General features: G+C 41.0%; 1 protein-coding gene across 34 annotated transcripts in view; it reads right to left on the bottom strand.

Annotated features, from left to right (window-relative positions):
• The window catches only part of SRGAP3 (SLIT-ROBO Rho GTPase activating protein 3), a 324,141-nt gene that overhangs the window by 300,813 nt on the left and 2,839 nt on the right, over positions 1-20,489 (bottom strand). For 7 of the 34 annotated variants that reach the window (XM_081528002.1, XM_081528025.1, XM_081527998.1 and 4 more), the window contains exon 2: positions 11,950-12,087. Coding sequence is in view for 2 of the 34 variants with exons in the window: in XM_081527986.1 (XP_081384112.1) it covers positions 4,929-4,941 (13 nt within the window). In the remaining 32 variants the exon portion in view is untranslated. Of the gene's footprint in view, positions 1-4,928; positions 5,084-6,050; positions 6,224-6,267; positions 6,396-10,400; positions 10,478-11,949; positions 12,088-14,409; positions 14,465-20,489 lie in introns of all 34 variants that reach the window. The other 27 variants (XM_081528003.1, XM_081528013.1, XM_081527999.1 and 24 more) reach the window with 10 other exon arrangements.

Below are 20,489 nucleotides of genomic sequence, written 5' to 3'. Positions count from 1 at the left end.
AATGGCTCTAGACCAGAAAATCGCATTAGCTCAAAACATGATATGGAACCCACTGCTAACAGGAAATGTTTCTTGCATGTGGGTAATTCCCTATCAAAATCAGCAACCATGATGATAAAAAAATACTCTAGCTTCTTGACTTTTCATCTCTCTTGACAGGATGCCTTAGCATATTTTAGTTTTACAAAATACCAGAATGTTATCACAGAGTAATCAAATTCCTAAAATAAAATTATATAAACTTTAAAAGCAATACTATCACAAAAGACTGCAGTGGTGTTTGGGGTTTGATGATGACAATCCTTTTCAGAAAGAAAGTCTCTCACGGTTGGGGCTGGGTGGAGAATCCAGATGGTATCTGGTGGCTCCTTCACAGCGGGTCACTTTGCACTTCTTAGTCTCTTTTAAATGCTATCTACAGAGCACCCTCTCAGTCTTTTCCTTCCTCTCCCTTTCTCGCATTTCTCGGCCTGTTCCCTTTGTTGATTTCAATCACTTGGCCCTTTCTAACTCCTCCCTTCCTTGAGCCTTAGTCCTCTCTTTACTCCCTTACCTGATACACAAAGAGTACAACTGCTCCTCACATGACAGCCTTACATTCTCTGGTATTAGCACAAAGAAAGAATTCTCTCTCAGACAGGGTATGGTTACCCTACAATTTCCCACATCCTTTTCTCAAAGATACAGTCAGCCCCAGCTCCCACCCCCCACCCCACCCCACCCCCCGTCTCTCTATCCAATCTCTGATAAAACAATGAGTATATTTGGTTGGTTATATTCAGATGGAGTCAAGGTAGACTTAATCATAAGCAACTTTTAAGTGGTACTTTCAAACATTTCCCTAAACTGGTAACAGACACAGCTTCTAACATATAGAAGTGGAAAAATATCTTCAAATCAAGAATTACTGAGTGTCTGCTACCTGCCACATCCCATGCTGGGGATAAAGATCTATGTAAGCCTTAGGCTCTGCTGTTAGGGAGAAACCTTTGCATAAATTATATATAATATAAATATATATATATATATAATATAAATATTTTTTTATTTATAAAAGAATATAAAAAGAATAGCAATCAACTGATGGAAAACCTGACAAACATCACCTAGTAACACCAATTTGAGAGAATTCAAGACACTGAGCTTCATTTCTATTCTGAATATGGGTATAATGATATTAATAATAACATTTGCTTTGCAGGATGATTATTATAGGGAGTAAAATTAGAATATGATTGAATGTATCTTGCAACTGTGCAATTGAGTTTCAATTCCATTCAATGAAATTTCATTCCATTCAACATTTATGTAGTACCTACTTTGGACCACGTCCTGCACTAGAGAAATTGGAAATAAAAATTATCCCTGAAACTAAAGCACCCAAGGACTGAGGCGGTAAGTGGAGAGACACATTAAATAATATAATATAGTATGATTACGTGCTATAATAGAAATACAGAAAATTACTAGATCTTAGATGAGAGATGAAAAGTATCCAGCCAGGGGTATAGAGAGTGGGAAAAGAAGGAAAAGGGCATCATGGGATGCTACAAAAACAAAGTGAAAAAGTGAAAGTCACTCAGTCGTGTCCAGCTCTTGGCAATCCCATGGACTATACGGTACATGGAATTCTCTAGGCCAGAATACTGGAGTTGGTAGCCGTTCCCTTCTCCAGGGACTTCTTCCCAATCCAGGGATAGAACCCAGGTCTCCCACATTGCAGGCTGATTCTTTACCAGCCGAGCTACCAGTAAATGATAATAAAAGTAACTCTCTCTCATTAAGATCCTTCTATACACTAGGGGGGTATTTTTGCTTTTTTTTTTTTTGCCTTTTCTTACTGTTACAGGGTTCTCAAGGCAAGAATACTGCAGTGGTTTGCCATTCCCTCCTCCAGTGGACCACGTTTTGTCAGAGCTTTTCACTATGACCCATCCATCTTGCGTGGCCCTGCATAGCTTGGCTTCATTAAGCTTCATTAAGTTACGCAAGCCACGACAAAGCTGTGATCCATGAAGGGGTCAAAACTGTGGTTTCTCCAGTAGTCATGTACAGATGTGAGAGCTGGACCGTAAAGAAGGCTGAGCACCAAAGAATTGATGTTTTCGAATTGTGGTGCTGGAGAAGACTTGAGAGTCCCTTGGACTGCAAGGAGATACAACCAGCTAATGATTGATTCCCTTTAGGGAATCAATCCTGAATATTCACTGGAAGGACTCATGCTGAAGCTGAAGCTCCAATAGTTTGGCCACCTGATACAAAGAGCAGACTCATCGGATAAGATCCCAATGCTGGGAAACACTGAAGGCAACAGAAGGGGGCAGCAGAGGATGAGACAGTTTCACAGCATCATCGATTCAATGGACATGAATCTCAGCAAACTCGGGGAGATAGTGAAGGAAAGGGAAGCCTGGCGTGCTGCAGTCCATGGGGTCACAAAGAGTCAGACATGACTTAATGATTGAACAACAACATATACTGGTTAGTATATTAAGCACTTTACAGGCAATATTCAATAAATAAAAACAAGATAGAGGGCTCCCCTTCTTGAAAACACGGTACCCTATTAACTTACAGAGTCTGGCTTTGGTGGCAGCCAGGTCTATTGGCCTGGAGAGAATAGCAGTTGGTTGCCCAGATGGAAGGGAGAAAACATTAAAGCATAAGTGAAAAGTAATGTTTTCTCATCCTGCTCTGTCACTGTGTGGCTCCAGGGATGTCCTTTAGCTCACTAGTCCTCAGCTTCCTCTTCTGCAAAATGACATAATACCAGCTGACCTTGTGGGGTTGGTTGCTGGGATAATGGATGTATAAAAGGCTTTCAAGTTTGTTGAATGCTCTTCAGGGTAAAGCTCAGGCTAGAAACTCACTTGCCTACAGGCCCAGGGAATTAACACAAATGAGTAACATAACTGAAGCAGGCCTATGGGGACTGTGCCAATTGTATCAGTATTGTATCTGTCAACTATACTGCATAACAAATCACCCCACAAGGTAGTTGCTTAAACCAACAACAGTATATTACTTTTCACTATTTTATGGGTTTGCTGGGTAGTTTTTCTGCTGGATTTGCCTGGGCTCACTCATATGGCTACATTTATCTAGAATCCTGGCTGGCGGCTAGGCTCGTTTGGAACAGCAGCACAGCTACTCTTTGTTGGTTAATGACAAAGATTGCCAGGTAGGAAACTGGGCGCCTTGCTGCCAACCTATTTTTCTTGAAACATTGAAAGATTTGTCTGTGTGTATATCTGTAAGAGTGTGTGTGTGTGTGTGTGTGTGTATAAATCCCTGATTTTTAAACCTTAACTAATTTCCTTTAATGGAAAACACTGTGCGGCCCTAAAAAACATATCTATGGACTAGATTTGGGGTTTGGGCCACCAATTGGTAACCTCCACATAAACTAATGTTTACAGTCTTAGAGAAGAAAACATGAGTGTATTAGTCCTAATTCCTCCTCAAGGGATATACGTAACAATCTGATGGATATTTTTGAATTCTGCAGAAACTAAGACTTCACTCAGATGGAGGATGCTAAGTACATGCTGACCATAAACACATAGAGCCCAGACTGGTTGAAACTAGAAGGTTAATAATTAAGATTCCTGAAACATCACCCCATTACTTCACCACCAACCAATCCAAAGAAAGTCATGCACCTTGAAGCCCTCACCCCAAATGCTGCCTTTAAAAATCCTTCTCTGAAAGCTATTGGGAAGTTTGGGTCTTCTGAGCATGAATCACCTGTACTCCCTGCTGGGCCCTGCAATAAACACTATACTTCCTTCAGCACCCAGTGAAGTAAACTGTCTTTACTGCATCGTGGGTGAGCTGACCCAAGTTTTATCTGGTAACAGTAGAAAACTCCAGGGGCTTCCCTGGTGGCTCAGTGGTAAAGAATTCACCTGCCAATGCAGGAGACACAGGTTTGATCCCTGATCCGGGAAGATCCTACATGCTGCGGAACAACTAAACCCATGCACCACGACTATTGAGCCTGTGCTCTAGTGTCCACACTTTGCAACAAGAGAAGCCACCACAATGAGAAGCCAATGCACTGAAACCAGAGAGAGAGTAACCCCCACTCGCCGTAACTAGAGAAAAGCCCATGCAGCAACAAAGACCCAGCACAGTCAAAAATAAATATGAATAAATGAATAAAATTAAAAAAAAATAAAACTCAAAAGTTTAAGCCTTGATAAGTGAAAGAATACATAACCACTAATGTAAAAAACTGAAAGACTGGTTGATGAGCAAAAATATAATATGCTCATTTTCTATATGCTGGTTTCAGTCATGGTACACAAAGGTCTGTAAGAAATACCTAACAGTTCTTAGAATTATGAGGCTTGTTTGAGAGCTATCAAAATTATAGATCAATATAGGAACAATCAACAAAGAGATGGAAACTTAGCCACAAAGATACCCTCTTCCCCACTCCCCCATTTCCCTCAGCCAGGCCAATCCCTTCTCACTGAAAGGGACTTCATTTTGAGGGGCATGTTTCTTGTGCCTGCTTCAAGTCCTCTTCATAAGCCTCACTAAAAGCACTGAATTACATTTATCCCTGAGCATAGCTCTGGGCTCCAGGGTAGTAACCAAGCACCATCAGGATGTCGTTTAAGCCCTGGAAGAAGCTCCTTAGGAAACTTCCTAAGAGAATTAACTTTGGGATTTTACCACATTTATGGGACACAAGTCAACTGCAGACAGAAACACCATGGCCTTCTTGTCACATGCCGATGGTTTCCCTCTACTACAGAGACTCTTTATTATAAAATCCCAAAGTCCTAGGCACCCACTCAGACACCAGGAGGTTTTAAATAAATTTCAGAAGCTAAGAACCATGCTTGCAATCTTCTTTTTGTACTCATGAAAATATGTCTGCACATCATAAACCAGTTCAGTAAGTACTTACAAAGTACCTGTCATGCACATGGCCCTGAGTGACCCATGGGCTTTTCCTTCACAGTGGACCTCTGGAGTCACACAGCCTCATCTTTAAATTCCAACTGCAACCTCTATTGGTTCTATGAGTCTGATTAAGTTATTTAACTGTTCAGGGCCTTGGTTTTCTCATCTACAAAAAGAGAATTAAAATGCTACATTCATATACTTATGTGTTCATGGGTACATTCATCCATTCAAAACTCCTACCATGTAGCTTTAACTATACTGACTGCATGGTACTTTCACAGTGTTGAGGAAAAAGATTTTCTTGACCCTCTTAGGGTGCCTAGCTGGGTCTGAAAGTTAAACTGATACAGACAGATTAACAGGAGAAAAGCATGCAAATTAATGAAAGATAAGTTTTATGTTGGGACTTCCCAGGTGGAGTTAGTGGTAAAGAACCTACCTGCCAATGCAGGTAGACATAGGAGATGCAGGTTCGATCCCTAGGTCGGGAAGATTCCCTGGAGGACGGCATGGCTACCCACTCCAGTATTTTTGCCTGGAGAATCCCATGGACAGAGGAGCCTGGCAGGGTGCAGTCCATAGGGTCACACAGAGTCAGACATTACCGAAGCAAGTGAGCATGCACACACAAGTTTTATGTTACATGGATGGCTTCATGAGGAAATGAAGACCCAAAGAAACAGTCAGACCTGAGATGTTAATGCTAGGTTTGATGGAGAATTGACAGTCAGGGAGGAATAGGGAATGTTAAGAGGTAGGAGGAAAATTAAGCAAGATCTGCTTGTTAGAATTCTTCTCAGGATCCCTTTGTCTTCAGAAATACGGATGCACATTTCCTTCAGGTACGGATATGCCCTGCTTTTCGAAAGCTCACTTTATGTCACTTCAATTTTACAGAAGACCCAGATTTTCCTGCTTCTGATAACTGAAAGAAATCTGAAAAGAATCTTCATTTTAAAAAAAAAAAGGAAAGAAAGAAAAAGACCAAAAAAAAGAAAATAGCACTTAGCGTTTGTTTTGAAGCAAGCACACACCCAGAGCAGAGTGGCTACACCAAGTTCCTTCCCTGGGAACTACACTCAGCATCTCAGCATCTGAGCACCCTAGCTTTGAACAATGCCTGTGAGTACCTGTGCTTTATCTTGATTGACTTCGTGCATCCATTAGCAAGATGTGTCCTGAGGTAATTGCTTCTTCACCTTATTCCACTTCGGCTTTCAAAAGATTTCACAGGAATACTCTACTTTCGGTAGCAGGGGAAATCTTTATAGGGAGGACACTTCTCTTATGAAGGTTTTATGACCTGTTTCAGGGGGAAAGGGCCAGGAGAAAGGCAGAGTGACCCACCTGTTTCTGCTGTGTTCTCAAATTCTTTCAGCTTAAAATATCCAGTATGCCAAGGTGCCATATTTTGAGGTAGCATGTCCTGAACCCATCATAGGCATGGTTCATGTTGCACTGGAGCTCAGATCTTACTGGGTTGTTAGGAAATCAAGTGAGATCATATGTGCAAGTTACAAGACACAGTGGTTCATGTATAGAATTCAATAAATGCCAGTTTCTTTCTGAAGAGTACCATAATATGCCATTCAAAAATATGCCCCTTTGGCATATGATTATTTTAAGTTAAAGGCAATTGGAAAACCAGCAAAAGCAAGAAAAGCTCTTCATCTTCTCAACTGCTTTAAACTAGAGTATAAATTTCCCCTTTTGTAAAGGAAATTTCCATTTATGAAGGAACTTTCCATTTATAAAGGTGTCTCTGTACCAGGAAGAAAGACAACTTTTATTACCTAAGAAACTCTTATCTACATAACAAGACAATTATATTTCCTCCTCTCACTTTGTCATAACTTTCATCTCCTATCCAGAAGCCCAAAACCCCTTTTCCTTTGCCTAGCCTCAGTCATCTGGCCACTTTCTTGAGTCTTGTTTCTTGGCAAAACTTCCATGTGTACCTACGTAATTAAAACTGGTTTTCTTCTCTTGTTAATCTATGTCTTTCCAACTTGATTCCCGCGCAAAGCCATGAACCTAGGAGGGTAGAGGAGAAAAGCTTTTCCTCCCCTACACATCCTTCCTATAGATCATGGCACACAAACTCGGGTGTCACTGGTGGCCAACATAAATGAGTGCAGCCGCCAGGACTGTGGCCACCTGGAGAACACATGTCCCCACCAAATGACAGTGACCCAGTCAGCATCAGCCGGGAATTTCTGGGAGCGGTTGTCAGGCCAAAGTTCCAGGTCTTCCAGTTTTAAAAAGAAACAGGAAAATTGGATGTGGAATATCCCTATTTTAAAATGTTGGCAACTAACATCCAAACCATAGGTAGACCAAATAAAAGACATCAGACCCAGGGCTGCCTGTTTACAACTTCCCAAAGAAAACTGGGCATTCAGGGTAACTCCCAGTTTTAAGCACCATCTGAGGTACTATTATGCAGCAAGACCAAGGGACTCTCTAGTGAAATCCTTACTTCACTCCAGCTTGGTCTCAATCAATCAGCCTAACTCTCTTCACACTCCAGTGAAACAGAAACCTGGTGTGACAGGATCAGTATCAACAGAGGAAAGGACGATCTCATCCTGGGTCATCAGCCTACATTATACAAATGAATCTAAGGGCTCAATATGAGGAAACAATGGAAATGCACTCAACAGGGCAGTGAGGCGCAAGTAGTGCTGGAACCTAGTTGTGCTGATCAGACATACATGGCCAGTCACAAATAGAGCAAGAGCATTCAGTCAGCACCTTAAGGTGATATCTTCCCAGTGTAACACTCCCTGCTTTCATGCTTCTTTCGTCTCTGACTCATTCTTTCCAGTTCAATCTATTTCGTTTATGGATTTAATATTTGGCACTATTCCTCTAAAGAGCTCACTAGTTTCCTCTGTCTTCTCTTCCTCCTCCTGCTCCAGAGCAGGGCAGACGGAAAACCAAATAATAAACAATGACAGATGTAAAAAGATATGGATATTTATACTGCTTCAGTTTGGGGCCCCAAATGAAGCTGGCCCAACAAACGTAAGATTGGAGTTGGCTCATCCCTTGCAGGAGAGTCTAAGCATTACAGCCGCTGACAAATGCCCTGCTTTATAAAATCCAGTACTTTCAATTTATTGCTGCAGATCCACACTTTCTATCTGAATGTGTTTCTTTTACTCTGCCACTTAAGGGCAAGAGCATTCCATGAGTCAGGGATGACCTGATACATGTGAGTCACCTAGAAGTCCATGTACACTCCGAGAAGACCAACATCCCGTAGTCGTCTCACCTGTTAGGAAGGTTTACGGACTATGAAATTGGTACCCAGTTGCATTCCTGGATGTGCATGGGACACAACAGCCCCATGGAAAAGATGTTGAACACAGCCGACAAATAGAATATGCTACAATCTGCATGATGGACCTTTTAGTTCCTTTTAAAAGGCCCACCTGTTAGAAGGGACAATAGGGCACTAAGAGAAAATCATCATAAAGGAGGGAGTCTGGCAGGGTGGATGTCTTAGTCATCTCAGGCTGCCATAACAAAATACTATATCTAAAATAAATATGTGGATTATATTTCATGAGACTGAAAATTATTTTCATGGGAATCTGAGCTTGGCAGTACCCTATGTATATGGCTGCAAATAGCCCTAAATTGCCAAATGTAGTATATTATTTCACCTCGCTGACATCTGATATTGTTGACAATTCCTTCCTTGAAATTCTCCCCTCCCCTAACTGCCTTTTCCCTCCGAATCCCTCTGGCCACTTTTGGAATGCCACAGCCAAGCCTGCATGGCGGTAAGAAGAGGCTAAGGGGCAGTAAGAAGGCAGAACACACAAGGAAGTGCCTGTGAACAGCGAGCAATAGCCTTAAGTAGTAATACCTGGATCCTTGAGGGCTGTCAGCCCCCTCCCCAGCCTCAAGAGCAGTGAGGGGCAGATCAGACTTCAGAGAGACAGCACTGACCCCTCAGCTCTGGTCACACAGCTCCATGAGGAGCAGAAGAAACCCCAGCATCTCTTCATTCATTGTTTGCTGGCACATTAGGGAGTAAGCTAAAATGAAAGCAACCTTGAACCTGTCCAATTGGTCATTCTTGCCAGGCTTTGAACCTGCAATAGGCTTTGAACCACTCTATTATAGGCTGGCCTAGTTCACCACTCCTCAGTCTTCTCAGGGATCTCCTCTTCCTCCCCCTGCCCTGAACTGTTATGGTTCCACAAGGTTCCCTGCTCAGCCCTTTCCTCACTGTTCACTCTCCAGGTAACCTTAACAGCCATCTGGTTTCAACAAGCATTCATTTACTGATGATCCCTAATTCTGTATCTCCTAACCAGAAATGAGCTTCAGACTCATGTACCACAGCTTAGTACATGTCCCCCAAATCCCTCAAACTCCACACGTCCAAAACTTGATTGATTTTCTCCTTCCACAATCCAGTCCTCCTCTTAATTCTCTTTCTTAGTCAACTGGTTCTCCATCAACTCAGCTGAACAGTCAGAAAACCAAAATCCTATCATCAGAAATGGCTCTGAGTTTCTTTAAATGCATATTAGAAGGTATTATAAGGATACAGGGAAGATCCCTTGGAGAACGAAATGCAACCCATTCCAGTATTCCTGCTGGGAAAATCCCATGAACAGAGGAACCTGGCGGGCTATGGTCCATGGGGTCACAAAGAGTCGGACACAACTGAAGTGACTGAGCACACAGCACATAAGGACACAGATGAATCATGTTGGCTCTTTTAAAAGATCAGTGATATTACTGACTGGGAGGTGTGGTGTGTTTGCAGTTCTCAGAGGACTACTGAATATGTCTTCAGTAAGCTTTTCCTTCTCTATCTGCACTGCCATATTCTTTACATTGTCTTTTGCCTGATTCACTGCAATAAGCTCTCATGCGATCTCCCTCACTCATGTTCTTACAACCACTGCTGCCAAAGGGATGTTTTTTTAATTTTAAATATGTCTAAATAGTTTTTTCTTATTACAGAATTAATACATGTTTATTCTGTACATTTGAAAAGAGTTTGTAACACAAAAAAGATAATCACTGTTAACATCTCATTATATATACCTCTGTCCATTTACTATAAATATAAATCTTTAGATAAAAATGATTATACCATACATACTTTATATTGCCTTACTTTTTAAAATTAGTGTTATGAAAATTAATAAATAAAATTAGAGTTGTGAACAAGTTTCTAGTATCAAATTATCTAATACAAAAATATTTTTAAAAGATGCTATAATAAATATCTTTGTACACATATCTTTGTTCATATCATAATCATCTCTTTTGGAGTAGAATTGTCAGGTCAGTGGGGATGCATATTTTTAAGACTTTGAATTTCTGCCAAATACTCCCTGGAAAGGTTATATTCATTTATTATATTTCCACCATACAGTTATCATTTTAATGCAGAAATCAGATGATTACAAAAAGACTTGAAAGAAAGTTACAGGTTCAAAAATACAGACCAGAGAAGGCTCAGAAATAAAGCTGTTGTGGTCATCTGGGCCAGCAAGTTTCTTAGCTGTAGCCCACTGGAGTCTTCCTGATGAAACATAAAGAGGTCAAAATATGAAAGTTCTTTCTTCAACTCTTAGAGCAAATGCCATGCAAGGCCAGAGACTTTCATTTCCATGTATGACTAAGTACTTAATAGCTTCCTTTGTTAATTATTAAGAGTGATTAAAATTTTATATTCTCCAAAAAAATAAAGTGCAGTGCTGCCCATTATCAAAAACTTCGGCTGCCACAGAAAGGTTGGCAATGACACAAATTTCCTGCCACGCATGTGACAATATAGATTACTGAAATTTCCATAGTTTTCAAGAAGAATGATTTTGAGAGGGGCTGGGATGGGGTAGCCTGGTGGGCCGCTGTCTATGGGGTTGCACAGAGTCAGACACGACTGAAGCGACTTAGCAGCAGCAGCAGCAGCAAAGAGACTTCACAGTGTCTTAAGTTTCAAATACAGCCCTTCTTGTATGTTATTTCATGGATCAAATGTAGCTGTTTTTCTGGTATCACCATGTAGTTCATGCATAAATGTTATGATGTTGCCATTTGGTGTAGCTATCTTGTTCCTCCCTAGTTCTTTGCTATTATCAAACTCTCTTCCCACAAGAAGTGGAATGGAAGAGTTAGGTGTATTATGGGTCTTTTGTGCCAGTTAACATGTTTGCAAATCATTGGTCTGAATGCCTCAAAATCTCACTAACCTGAGTCTAGGTTGATTTATTGGGTTGGTTAACCTAGTAAAGAGGCCTGGTAAATTACTGCCTATGAGATGAACAGATGTTTGAGGTAGGAAAGAAAACAGAGTGGCTAAAAGCAATTTTGAGAAAAAAATGATAGGAGTTTCACAGACTCACTCTTTCTCCTCTCAATTCTCAATTTTTAAAACAGTGGTCTTATGTAACAGAATATATGCATGAATATACATTATATGAATATGTATACATATATATATATATATATGTATTGTTGTTGTCATTTAGTCGCTTCAGCTCTTTGTGACCCCATTGACTGCACCCAGCCAGGTTCCTCTGTCCATGGGATTTTCCAGGCAAGAATACTGGAGTGGGTTACCATTTCCTTCTCCAGGGGATCTTCCCAATCCAGGGATCAAACCCGTGTCTCCATTATTGGCAGGTGGATTCTTTACTGTTGAGCCACAAGGGAAACCCATATATAAGTATATGTATATATCAATATCTATATATACAGAACTCTATTAAGCATTAGCAAGACTAAGAGGTCTGAACCACCTATTAGCCAAAGAGAAACAAAAACGAGGCTGTGTTGAGAACTGCACCAATACTGTTTTGTACTCATCTCAAGCTATCCAGCCGTTGGCCTACAGATTCATGAAACTTCTGCTTTGAATTTGAAAGACTAGCAGGAAAGAGGAGAGAGATCTTCCTACACGAGTGATTGTTGGAGGAGATAGAGACATTTGTATAACTGGTTCTGATGATCGGTTCAAAGCTTCCCTATGATTCTAAAATATATAGGATTTACCTTGACAAACAGCTCATGAGAGGATTTGAGAATCTGGTATCCACCAGTCCAGCTTGCATTTCAACAGGAATTCTGTAAATGTTACCAGCCTGAGAAAGAACTGCTCTACAACGCACGGCAGTACATTTCCACTCTCTTCTGGAGAAAAAGGAGAAAAGAAAATTAGCTAAATCAATTCTGCTTGATTCTGCTCACATCTCTACTGCCAAGAGTAGCAGTTATTCACCAAAAGGCACTAGAAACAGCCACACACCCAGAAACGTGTACAGTCAGGCATTTGTTAGACTGTAACTTCATAAGCGGGTTGTTCTCCATTAGCTAGGCCTATAGATAAAATACCCAGTAATACCAGAATTTAACTCACCTCAACAGCAGAATTTTATGTGCAGTCCTAAGTCATTTATGAATCACGAATAGTTACTTATCATCCAAGACAAAGTTCCAAAACTTTTCTCTGCCCATCCTCTAAGGTAGGGTGAAACACCACCAGTGAGAGTCACTGACAGGCTACAAGTAAGGGCAGGAGGATAAATGCAATGACAGAAAAAGAAAAGAAGGGATAAAGTGGAAAGAAAAGTGAGCAAAGAACAAAAATAACAGAACATTTAAAAGATAAACGTGAATGATTTCATGTGTTACACTACTGAATTGTCGTAGGTTGTATTTATTCAGCGTCATCTACCCTATGCTGGACGCTATTCTAAGTGCTTTTACATGCCTTATTTAATTCATTCAACACACATTTGCGGCACACCTTCTGTGTTTGAGGCATTGTTCTAAACAAAGAATGTTCTGTAGAGAATAAAACAGGTAAAAATCTCCTTCTTGGAACTTACATTTCAGTAGGGGAGATCTTACTTAAAAGAAAAGAGATAAGAAAGGCATGTAAGAAGGGACAGAAAAAGAGAGTTTAGACAGAAAGACACAAAGGGACAGAAAAAAAGAATTTAGGGAAAGAGATATAAAGGAGATAAAGGTCAAAGTGCAGTATCATTCTCAAGGCTTTCAGATGCTAGATTAAGAGGATAGGTCTCTGTTCATGCCTCAATTCCTCCAGTATTAAGGTTTTGGAAGGTCCCACCATTATCAATATGGCTTCAGCAATACATAAACCGTGAACTTCCAGATGTTCAAGCTGGTTTTAGAAAAGGCAGAGGAACCAGGGATCAAACTGCCAACATCTGCTGGATCATCAAAAAGTAATAGAGTTCCAGAAAAACATCTATTTCTGCTTTATTGACTATGCCAAAGCTTTTGACTGTGTGGATCACAATAAACTGTGGAAAATTCTGAAAGAGATGGGAATACCAGACCACCTGACCTGCCTCTTGAGAAAACTGTATGCAGGTCAGGAAGCAACAGTTAGAGCTGGACATGGAACAATAGACAGGTTCCGAATAGGAAAAGGAGTATGTCAAGGCTGTATACTGTCACCCTGCTTATTTAACTTATATGCAGAGTACATCATGAGAAATGCTGGGCTGGAAAAAGCACAAGCTGGAATCAAGATTGCTGGGAGAAATATCAATAACCTCAGATATGCAGATGACATCACACTTATGGCAGAAAGTGAAGAGGAACTAAAGAGCCTCTTGATGAAAGTGAAAGAGGAGAGTGAAAAAGTTGGCTTAAAGCTCAACGTTCAGAAAACTAAGATCATGGCATCTGGTCCCATCACTTCATGGGAAATAGATGGGGAAACAGTGGCTGACTTTATTTTTGGGGGCTCCAAAATCACTGCAGACGGTGATTGCAGCCATGACATTAAAAGACGCTTACTCCTTGGAAGGAAAGTTATGACCAACCTAGATAGCATATTAAAAAGCAGAGACATTATTTTGCTGACAAAGATCTGTCTAGTCAAGGCTATGGTTTTTCCAGTAGTCATGTATGGATGTGAGAGTTGGACTATAAAGAAAGCTGAGTGCCAAAGAATTGATGCCTTTGAACTGTGGTGTTGGAGAAGACTCTTGAGAGTCTCTTGGACTGCAAGGAGATCCAACCAGTCCATCCTAAAGGAGATCAGTCCTGGGTGTTCATTGGAAGGACTGATGTTCCAGCTGAAACTCCAATACTTTGGCCACCTGATGCAAAGAGCTGACTCATTGGAAAAGACCCTAGTGCTGGGAAGGATTGAGGGCAGGAGGAGAAGGGGACGACAGAAGATGGGATGGTTGGATGGCATCACCGACTCAATGGACATGGGTTTGGGTGGATTCCGGGAGTTTGTGATGGACAGGGAGGCCTGGTGTGCTGGAGTCCATGGGGTTGCAAAGAGTCGGACACGACTGAGCGAGTGAACTGAACTGAACCATAATCAATTAGTGAAAAGTCCAAATTGTAAATGTTTGAGGATATATGCTTCTATATTATTTCAAATATATAAAGCAATATGAAATGCTAACAGTCTTTCTGAGTAGATATCCAGCAATATTGTTTTAATAAAAATACAAGATATACCTGTAATAAGCAAAATTCACCTGCACATAAAACTCATGTTTCTCTCAGCCTCTTCCTGTGAAAGGAGGAAAAAAAAAACAGTGACCTAAGAAAAGATAAACCAGGCATTTGGTTGAAGCCCTCACCAGCATTAATTATAATAATAATTGATGTCATTTAGTATTATAGATGTCATTTATTGAGGACTTTCTATTTGCTGCATGACAAACTACCCCAAAACTTAGTAGTTTCACAGTGAATTATTTTTTCCTCATGATTCTATAGGTTGGCAGGTTAGTTAAGGTCCCAATAGCTCACTTGCGTGGCTGCATTCAGCTGGGACACTGGCTCCCTGGTGCCTCTTTCTCCATGTGGTCTCTCACCAGTTTCCCTAAAGGGTGACATCAGTGGCCCAAGAAAGCAAAAGTGGAAGCTGCCAGGCCTTGTAAGACCTAGGTTTGGAACTGGCCACATTCAGAGACACATCTGCCACATTCTACTGGTCAAAGCAAGTCAGAAGCCCAACAAGATTCTAGGAGAAGGGAAATAGATTCCATCTCTTGTTGGGAGGAGTAGTGTCCTTACAACGATGAGAACTGCTGGCAACCATTTTGCAGGCAAGCCATCTCATTTGCCGCATGTCAAAAATTGTTTATTATCTCAATGAATCTTCAACAGCAACTTGTGAAATAGTCACCATTTTCTCTCTCCCCTAATTTACAATGATGGAAAATTAGTTCCTGAAAGGTTAAGTATCTTCCTGCAAGTGGGTGGCAGATCTAAAACCAGATCTTAACCACCTTTAGAGCTCGAATGCACATCTATCCCTCGATACAATAGTCAGTAGCATTAGAGGAGTTGAATCCCATGTTTTCTCTCCCTTAGGGAAGCAGGAGAGCATGGTAATGAAGAGTGTAAACTCAGATCAAACTGCCTTGGCTCTAAGTCTCACTAGTTCTATGACTTTGGGCTAGTTAATTAGGTTTTACGAGGCCGGGAAGCTTCCACTTTTGCTTTCATGGACCACTCATGTCACTCTTTAGGGAGACGGGTGAGAGACCACATGGAGAAAGAGGCACCAGGGAGCCACTGTCTCAGCTGAGAGAGTTCATGGACTCCTAGTCTATCGTATTTTTACGCTAATATATAGGACTGTAGACACACCATTTGCTTTCCAGGGGGTCCCAAAAGGTTTTCTTGGGAAAGGTCGAATTTCAGTAGCTTCTTGAGTGAGAAGCAGGAGTAGGGGCATCCTTTCTTTCAATCACATCCCCACAGAAATCCAACTTGCCAAGTGGAATCCTAACAAAATAGGTTGGGAACTATAAAGAAAGGTAGAGAAATGTACAAAATGAGTAGAGAAAAGAAGTAGAGTAGAAGTAGAAGTATGAGGGGCTGGTAGAAGAGTAGAAGAACAGGGCTGGTAACAATATCTATTCCACAGTACTATTACGAGATGATGCATGTAAAGCACTGCCTGAATAGAGCATGTGCTTCATAAAAATTATTTTTGTGATTTTTCTGAGTTTATCCTGAATCAGGCAGTTCCACAGTCCCAAGACCATGGTCTCCAGGGCTGTTGCTGATCCTGAGTCTATGTGACTTCATCATCATTGTCCCCACCGGCCTTGCTTCTAATTCTGCTTTGCCCCTGGACCCATGTGGCTGCTGCAGTGACCACTGTGGAGGGTCCTGCCTCACTGCAGTCCCTCTCTGCTCACTTGTTGCACTTCCAGCTTCCTTCTGGAGCTGCTACTTCATACTAGACATTTGGTGGCAGTCTATGTTTACCTAACAACATTTTCCGTTTGTCAGTGCTCTGCTCGGAGAAGGCAATGGCACCCCACTCCAGTACTCTTGCCTGGAAAATCCCATGGACAGAGGAGCCCAGTAGGCTGCAGTCCATTGGGTCGCTGAGAGTCGGACACGACTGAGCGACTTCACTTTCACTTTTGACTTTCATGCACTGGAGAAGGAAATGGCAACCCACTCCAGTGTTCTCACCTGGAGAATCCCAGGAACGGGGGAGCCTGGTGGGCTGCCGTCTATGGGGTCGCACAGAGTCGGACACGACTGAAGCGACTTAGCAGCAGCAGCAGCAGCAGCAGCAGTGCTCTGCTAATTCTTCTCTTCACACAAAGGAAGAACAGCACTCAGGAACTAATTCCAGGGACTATTTCTGTTAATACCTTGTTTCATCGGTGACTATTTAAAAAAGACTTATGAACATCCCTTTCTAACAAGGGAGGAGGGAATGGAAGTTTCTCCAGTTCAGACCATTTGCCAGATGTTTCCTTTGCCAACTCAGTTCCTTTTCAGCTGTCCGTGCTTTGAAAGAACTGCCATGTTTCCGAATGACCACTAGGTGGCAGGGGTGTTCCACTCCCCAGTTCATTTCCTTCTTTCTGCTTGCAATCTCAAATTACAGCCAAGATACAGTTCCTTTCAAAATGAATGAGTTGCTTTGAAATAAACGCAACTTATCCATATGAAGTTCAAGGTGAACAATAAACTTCAAGTGCATTCTTTTGAAAATTCACTGTGATATCACTAATTCTATCAGAGAGGTCTCACAGGAGTTATATTACTAAAGCGGTTTTATAGCCTTTAGCTTGAGAGGGCATGGGAAAAGTAAATAAATCTCATCTTGTTTAGGGCATGGCCAAAGCTGGTTGTTTTCCTCTCCAGTTGTTATCACCTGACAGACCAAAGGTCTGTTGGGTTAACAGTTCATGGACTCCGAGTCTATCATATTTTTTCATTAATATATAGGATTGTAGACACATCATTCGCTTTCCAGTGAGGTGAGGTCCCAAAAGATTTTCTTGGGGAAGATGGAATTTCAGTAGCTTCTTGAGTGAGAAGCAGGAGTAGGGGCAACCTTTCTTTCAATCACATCCCCACAGGAATCCAACCTGCCAAGTGGAATCCTAACAAAATAGGTTGGGAACTATAAAGAAGAAAGGTGGAGAAATGTACAAAATGAGTAGAGGAAAGGCCAGGAATGCTGATAAAACCCTTGCCTTACAGTATGGGGAATCAAGAGATACTGTCTACAGCTGATAAAACAAAAAGATGTCTTATGTATCATTTATCACTTATATGACCCATTAAATAACACAGAGAAACAAACTATATTGGGTTGTAACTTTAATGGGAGGATAATGTGGTGGGACATTAATAGGCTAAACCTCAAGTACCATAACAGACTTCACAGATAATGTCTAAAATTGAAAAAGCAAGATATAGCACTATAAAAATGTTATTCGGGAACATGTAGGAAATCACTTTGTGAACAAAAGGCAGACGTGCTTAACAGCCCTTGCTTCTATACAAGAGCAGAGTGAGGGACCCGGCTGGGCATTGGTTGCACTATTTCTAACTTTCTAACTTGGACACTGTTTTAACCTTAAGAATTGGCAAGGATAGACAGCTATTAGGGTAAAACAGATGTCTATGTTCACGGGAGCAACTACCACTCAGTTTGTAATCTGCATTCCTATATCTGATAGGAATCATTAAATGTAATCATTTGTTTACTTAATTAGGAATCACTTTAGTTTCCTATAAAATAACTATCAATTGGAAAGAAATTAGAGGTTTCAATTTCCACAAGTAAATGTTATTTATTCAAGACTGGCATTTTCAGGACTTCCCTGGTGGCCCAGTGGCTAAGACTCTGTGCTCCCAATGCAGGGAGCCGGGGTTCAATCCCTGGTAAGAGAAGTAGATCCCACATGCTACAACTAAGACCTGAATAGTCAAATAAATACATAAATATTTAAAAAACAAAAACAAAACAAAACAACAACTGGCCTTTTCAAGCAAGGACACAGTCAATATTTTCACAGCAGTTCATTTGTTTTCATAGCAGTTTATCAGTATTTTTCTCATATAAACTAAAATACTATCACTCTTTGCAATAAATGAGAGTAAGAACTCTAAAGAGCAAATGTGTCCATTTTTACCTCCTCTGTAGCATTTTAGCCTGAACTCTTGAGCATTCTTCCCTCAGCAGAATATGGGCACTTTAGATCAGCAAAATCTGCTCAGCCTCACCCTTAAACTTCCTGCTTTTTACCTTGGTTTCAAACCCACAGTCAATTCATAACCAATGACAGGTCATCCTTCAAAATACACCAGAATCTAATTCTCACCACACTCCCACCTAACACCACTAATATCCTAGTTTGAGTCATCATTCTCTCTCACTTGGACCACTGAAATGGCCCGAGGACTGCTTCCATTCCTGCCCTCTACCATTCTCCATACAGACATACAGAAATCAGATTGATTATATTCTTTGCAGACAAAGATGAAGAAGCTCTATACAGTCAGCAAAAACAAGACCGGGAGCTGACTGTGGCTCAGATCAAGAACTCCTTATTGCCAAATTCAGACTTATATTGAAGAAAGTAGGGAAAACCACTGTCAGGTATGACCTAAATCAAATCCCTTACGATTATACAGTGAAAGAGACAAATAGATTCAAGGGATTAGATCTGATAGAGTGCCTGAAGAACTATGAACAGAGGTTCGTGACATTGTACAGGAGGCAGTGATCAAGACCATCACCAAGAAAGTGAAAAGCAAAAGGCAAAATGGTTGTCTGAGGAGGCCTTACAAATAGCTGTGAAAAGAAGGGAAGGGAAAGGCAAAGGAGAAAAGAAAAGATATACCCATTTGAATGCAGTGTTCCAAAGAATAGCAACGAGAGATAAGAAAGCCTTCCTTAGTGATCAATGTAAAGAAATAGAGGAAACCAACAGAATGGGAAAGACTAGACATCTCCTTAAGAAAATCAGAAATACCAAGGGAATATTTCATGCGAAGATGGGCACAATAAAGGATAGAAATTGTATGTACCTAATAGAAACAGAAGATATTAAGAAGAGGTGGCAAGAATACACAGAAGAACTATACAAAAAAGATCTTCATGACCCAGATAACCACGATGGTGTGATCACTCACCTAGAGCCAGACATCCTAGAATGCGAAGTCAAGTGGGCCTTAGGAATCATTACTACGAGTAAAGCTAGTGGAGGTGATGGAATTCCAGTTGAGCTATTTCAAGTCCTGAAAGATGATGCTGTGAAAGTGCTGCACTCAATATGCCAGCAAATTTGGAAAACTCAGCAGTGGCCACAGGACCGGAAAAGGTCAGTTTTCATTCCAATCCCAAAGAAAGGCAATGCCAAAGAATGCTCAAACTACCGCACAATTGCACTCATCTCACATGCTAGCAAAGTAATGTTCAAAATTCTCCAAGCCAGGCTTCAACAGTGAACCGTGAACTTCCAAATGTTCAAGCTGGATTTAGAAAAGGCAGAGGAACCAGAGATCCAATTGGCAACATCTGTTGGATCATCAAAAAAGCAAGAGAGCTCCAGAAAAACATCTGCTTTATTGACTATGCCAAAGCCTTTGACTGTGTGGATGACAACAAACTGGAAAATTCTTAAATAGATGGGAATACCTGACCACCTGACCTGCCTCCTGAGAAATCTGTAGGCAGGTCAAGAAGCAACAGTTAGAACTGAACATAGAACAACAGACACGTTCCAAATCGGGAAAGGAGTACATCAAGGCTGTGTATTGTCACCCTGCTTATTTAACTTGTATGCAGAATACATCGTGTGAAATGCCGGACTGGATGAAGCACAAGCTGGAATCAAGATTGCTGGGAGAAATACCAATAACCTCAGATATGCAGATGACACCACCCTTATGACAGAAAGCAAAGAAGAACTAAAGATCCTCTTGATGAAAGGGAAAGAGGAGAGTGAAAAGGCTGGCTTAAAACTCAACATTCAGAAAACTAAGATCATGGCATCCAGTCCCATCACTTCATGGCAAATAGATGGGGAAACAGTGGAAACAGTGAGAGAATTTATTTTTGGGGACTCCAAAATCACTGCAGATGGTGATTGCAGCCATGAAATTAAAAGACACTTGCTCCTTGGAAGAAAAGTTATGAGCAATCTAGACAGCATATTAAAAAGCAGAGACATTACTTTGCCAACAAAGGTCCGTCTAGTCAAAGCTATGGTTTTTCCAGTAGTCATGTATGAATGTGAGAGTTGGACTATAAAGAAAGCTGA

This window comes from Giraffa tippelskirchi, chromosome 9 (genome assembly GCF_054371585.1).
Source record: "Giraffa tippelskirchi isolate mGirTip1 chromosome 9, T2T-mGirTip1v1.2.pri, whole genome shotgun sequence".
NCBI lineage: Eukaryota > Metazoa > Chordata > Mammalia > Artiodactyla > Giraffidae > Giraffa > Giraffa tippelskirchi.
Note: the sequence above shows the minus strand (reverse complement) of the source record. Positions and strands in the feature narration are given on the sequence as shown.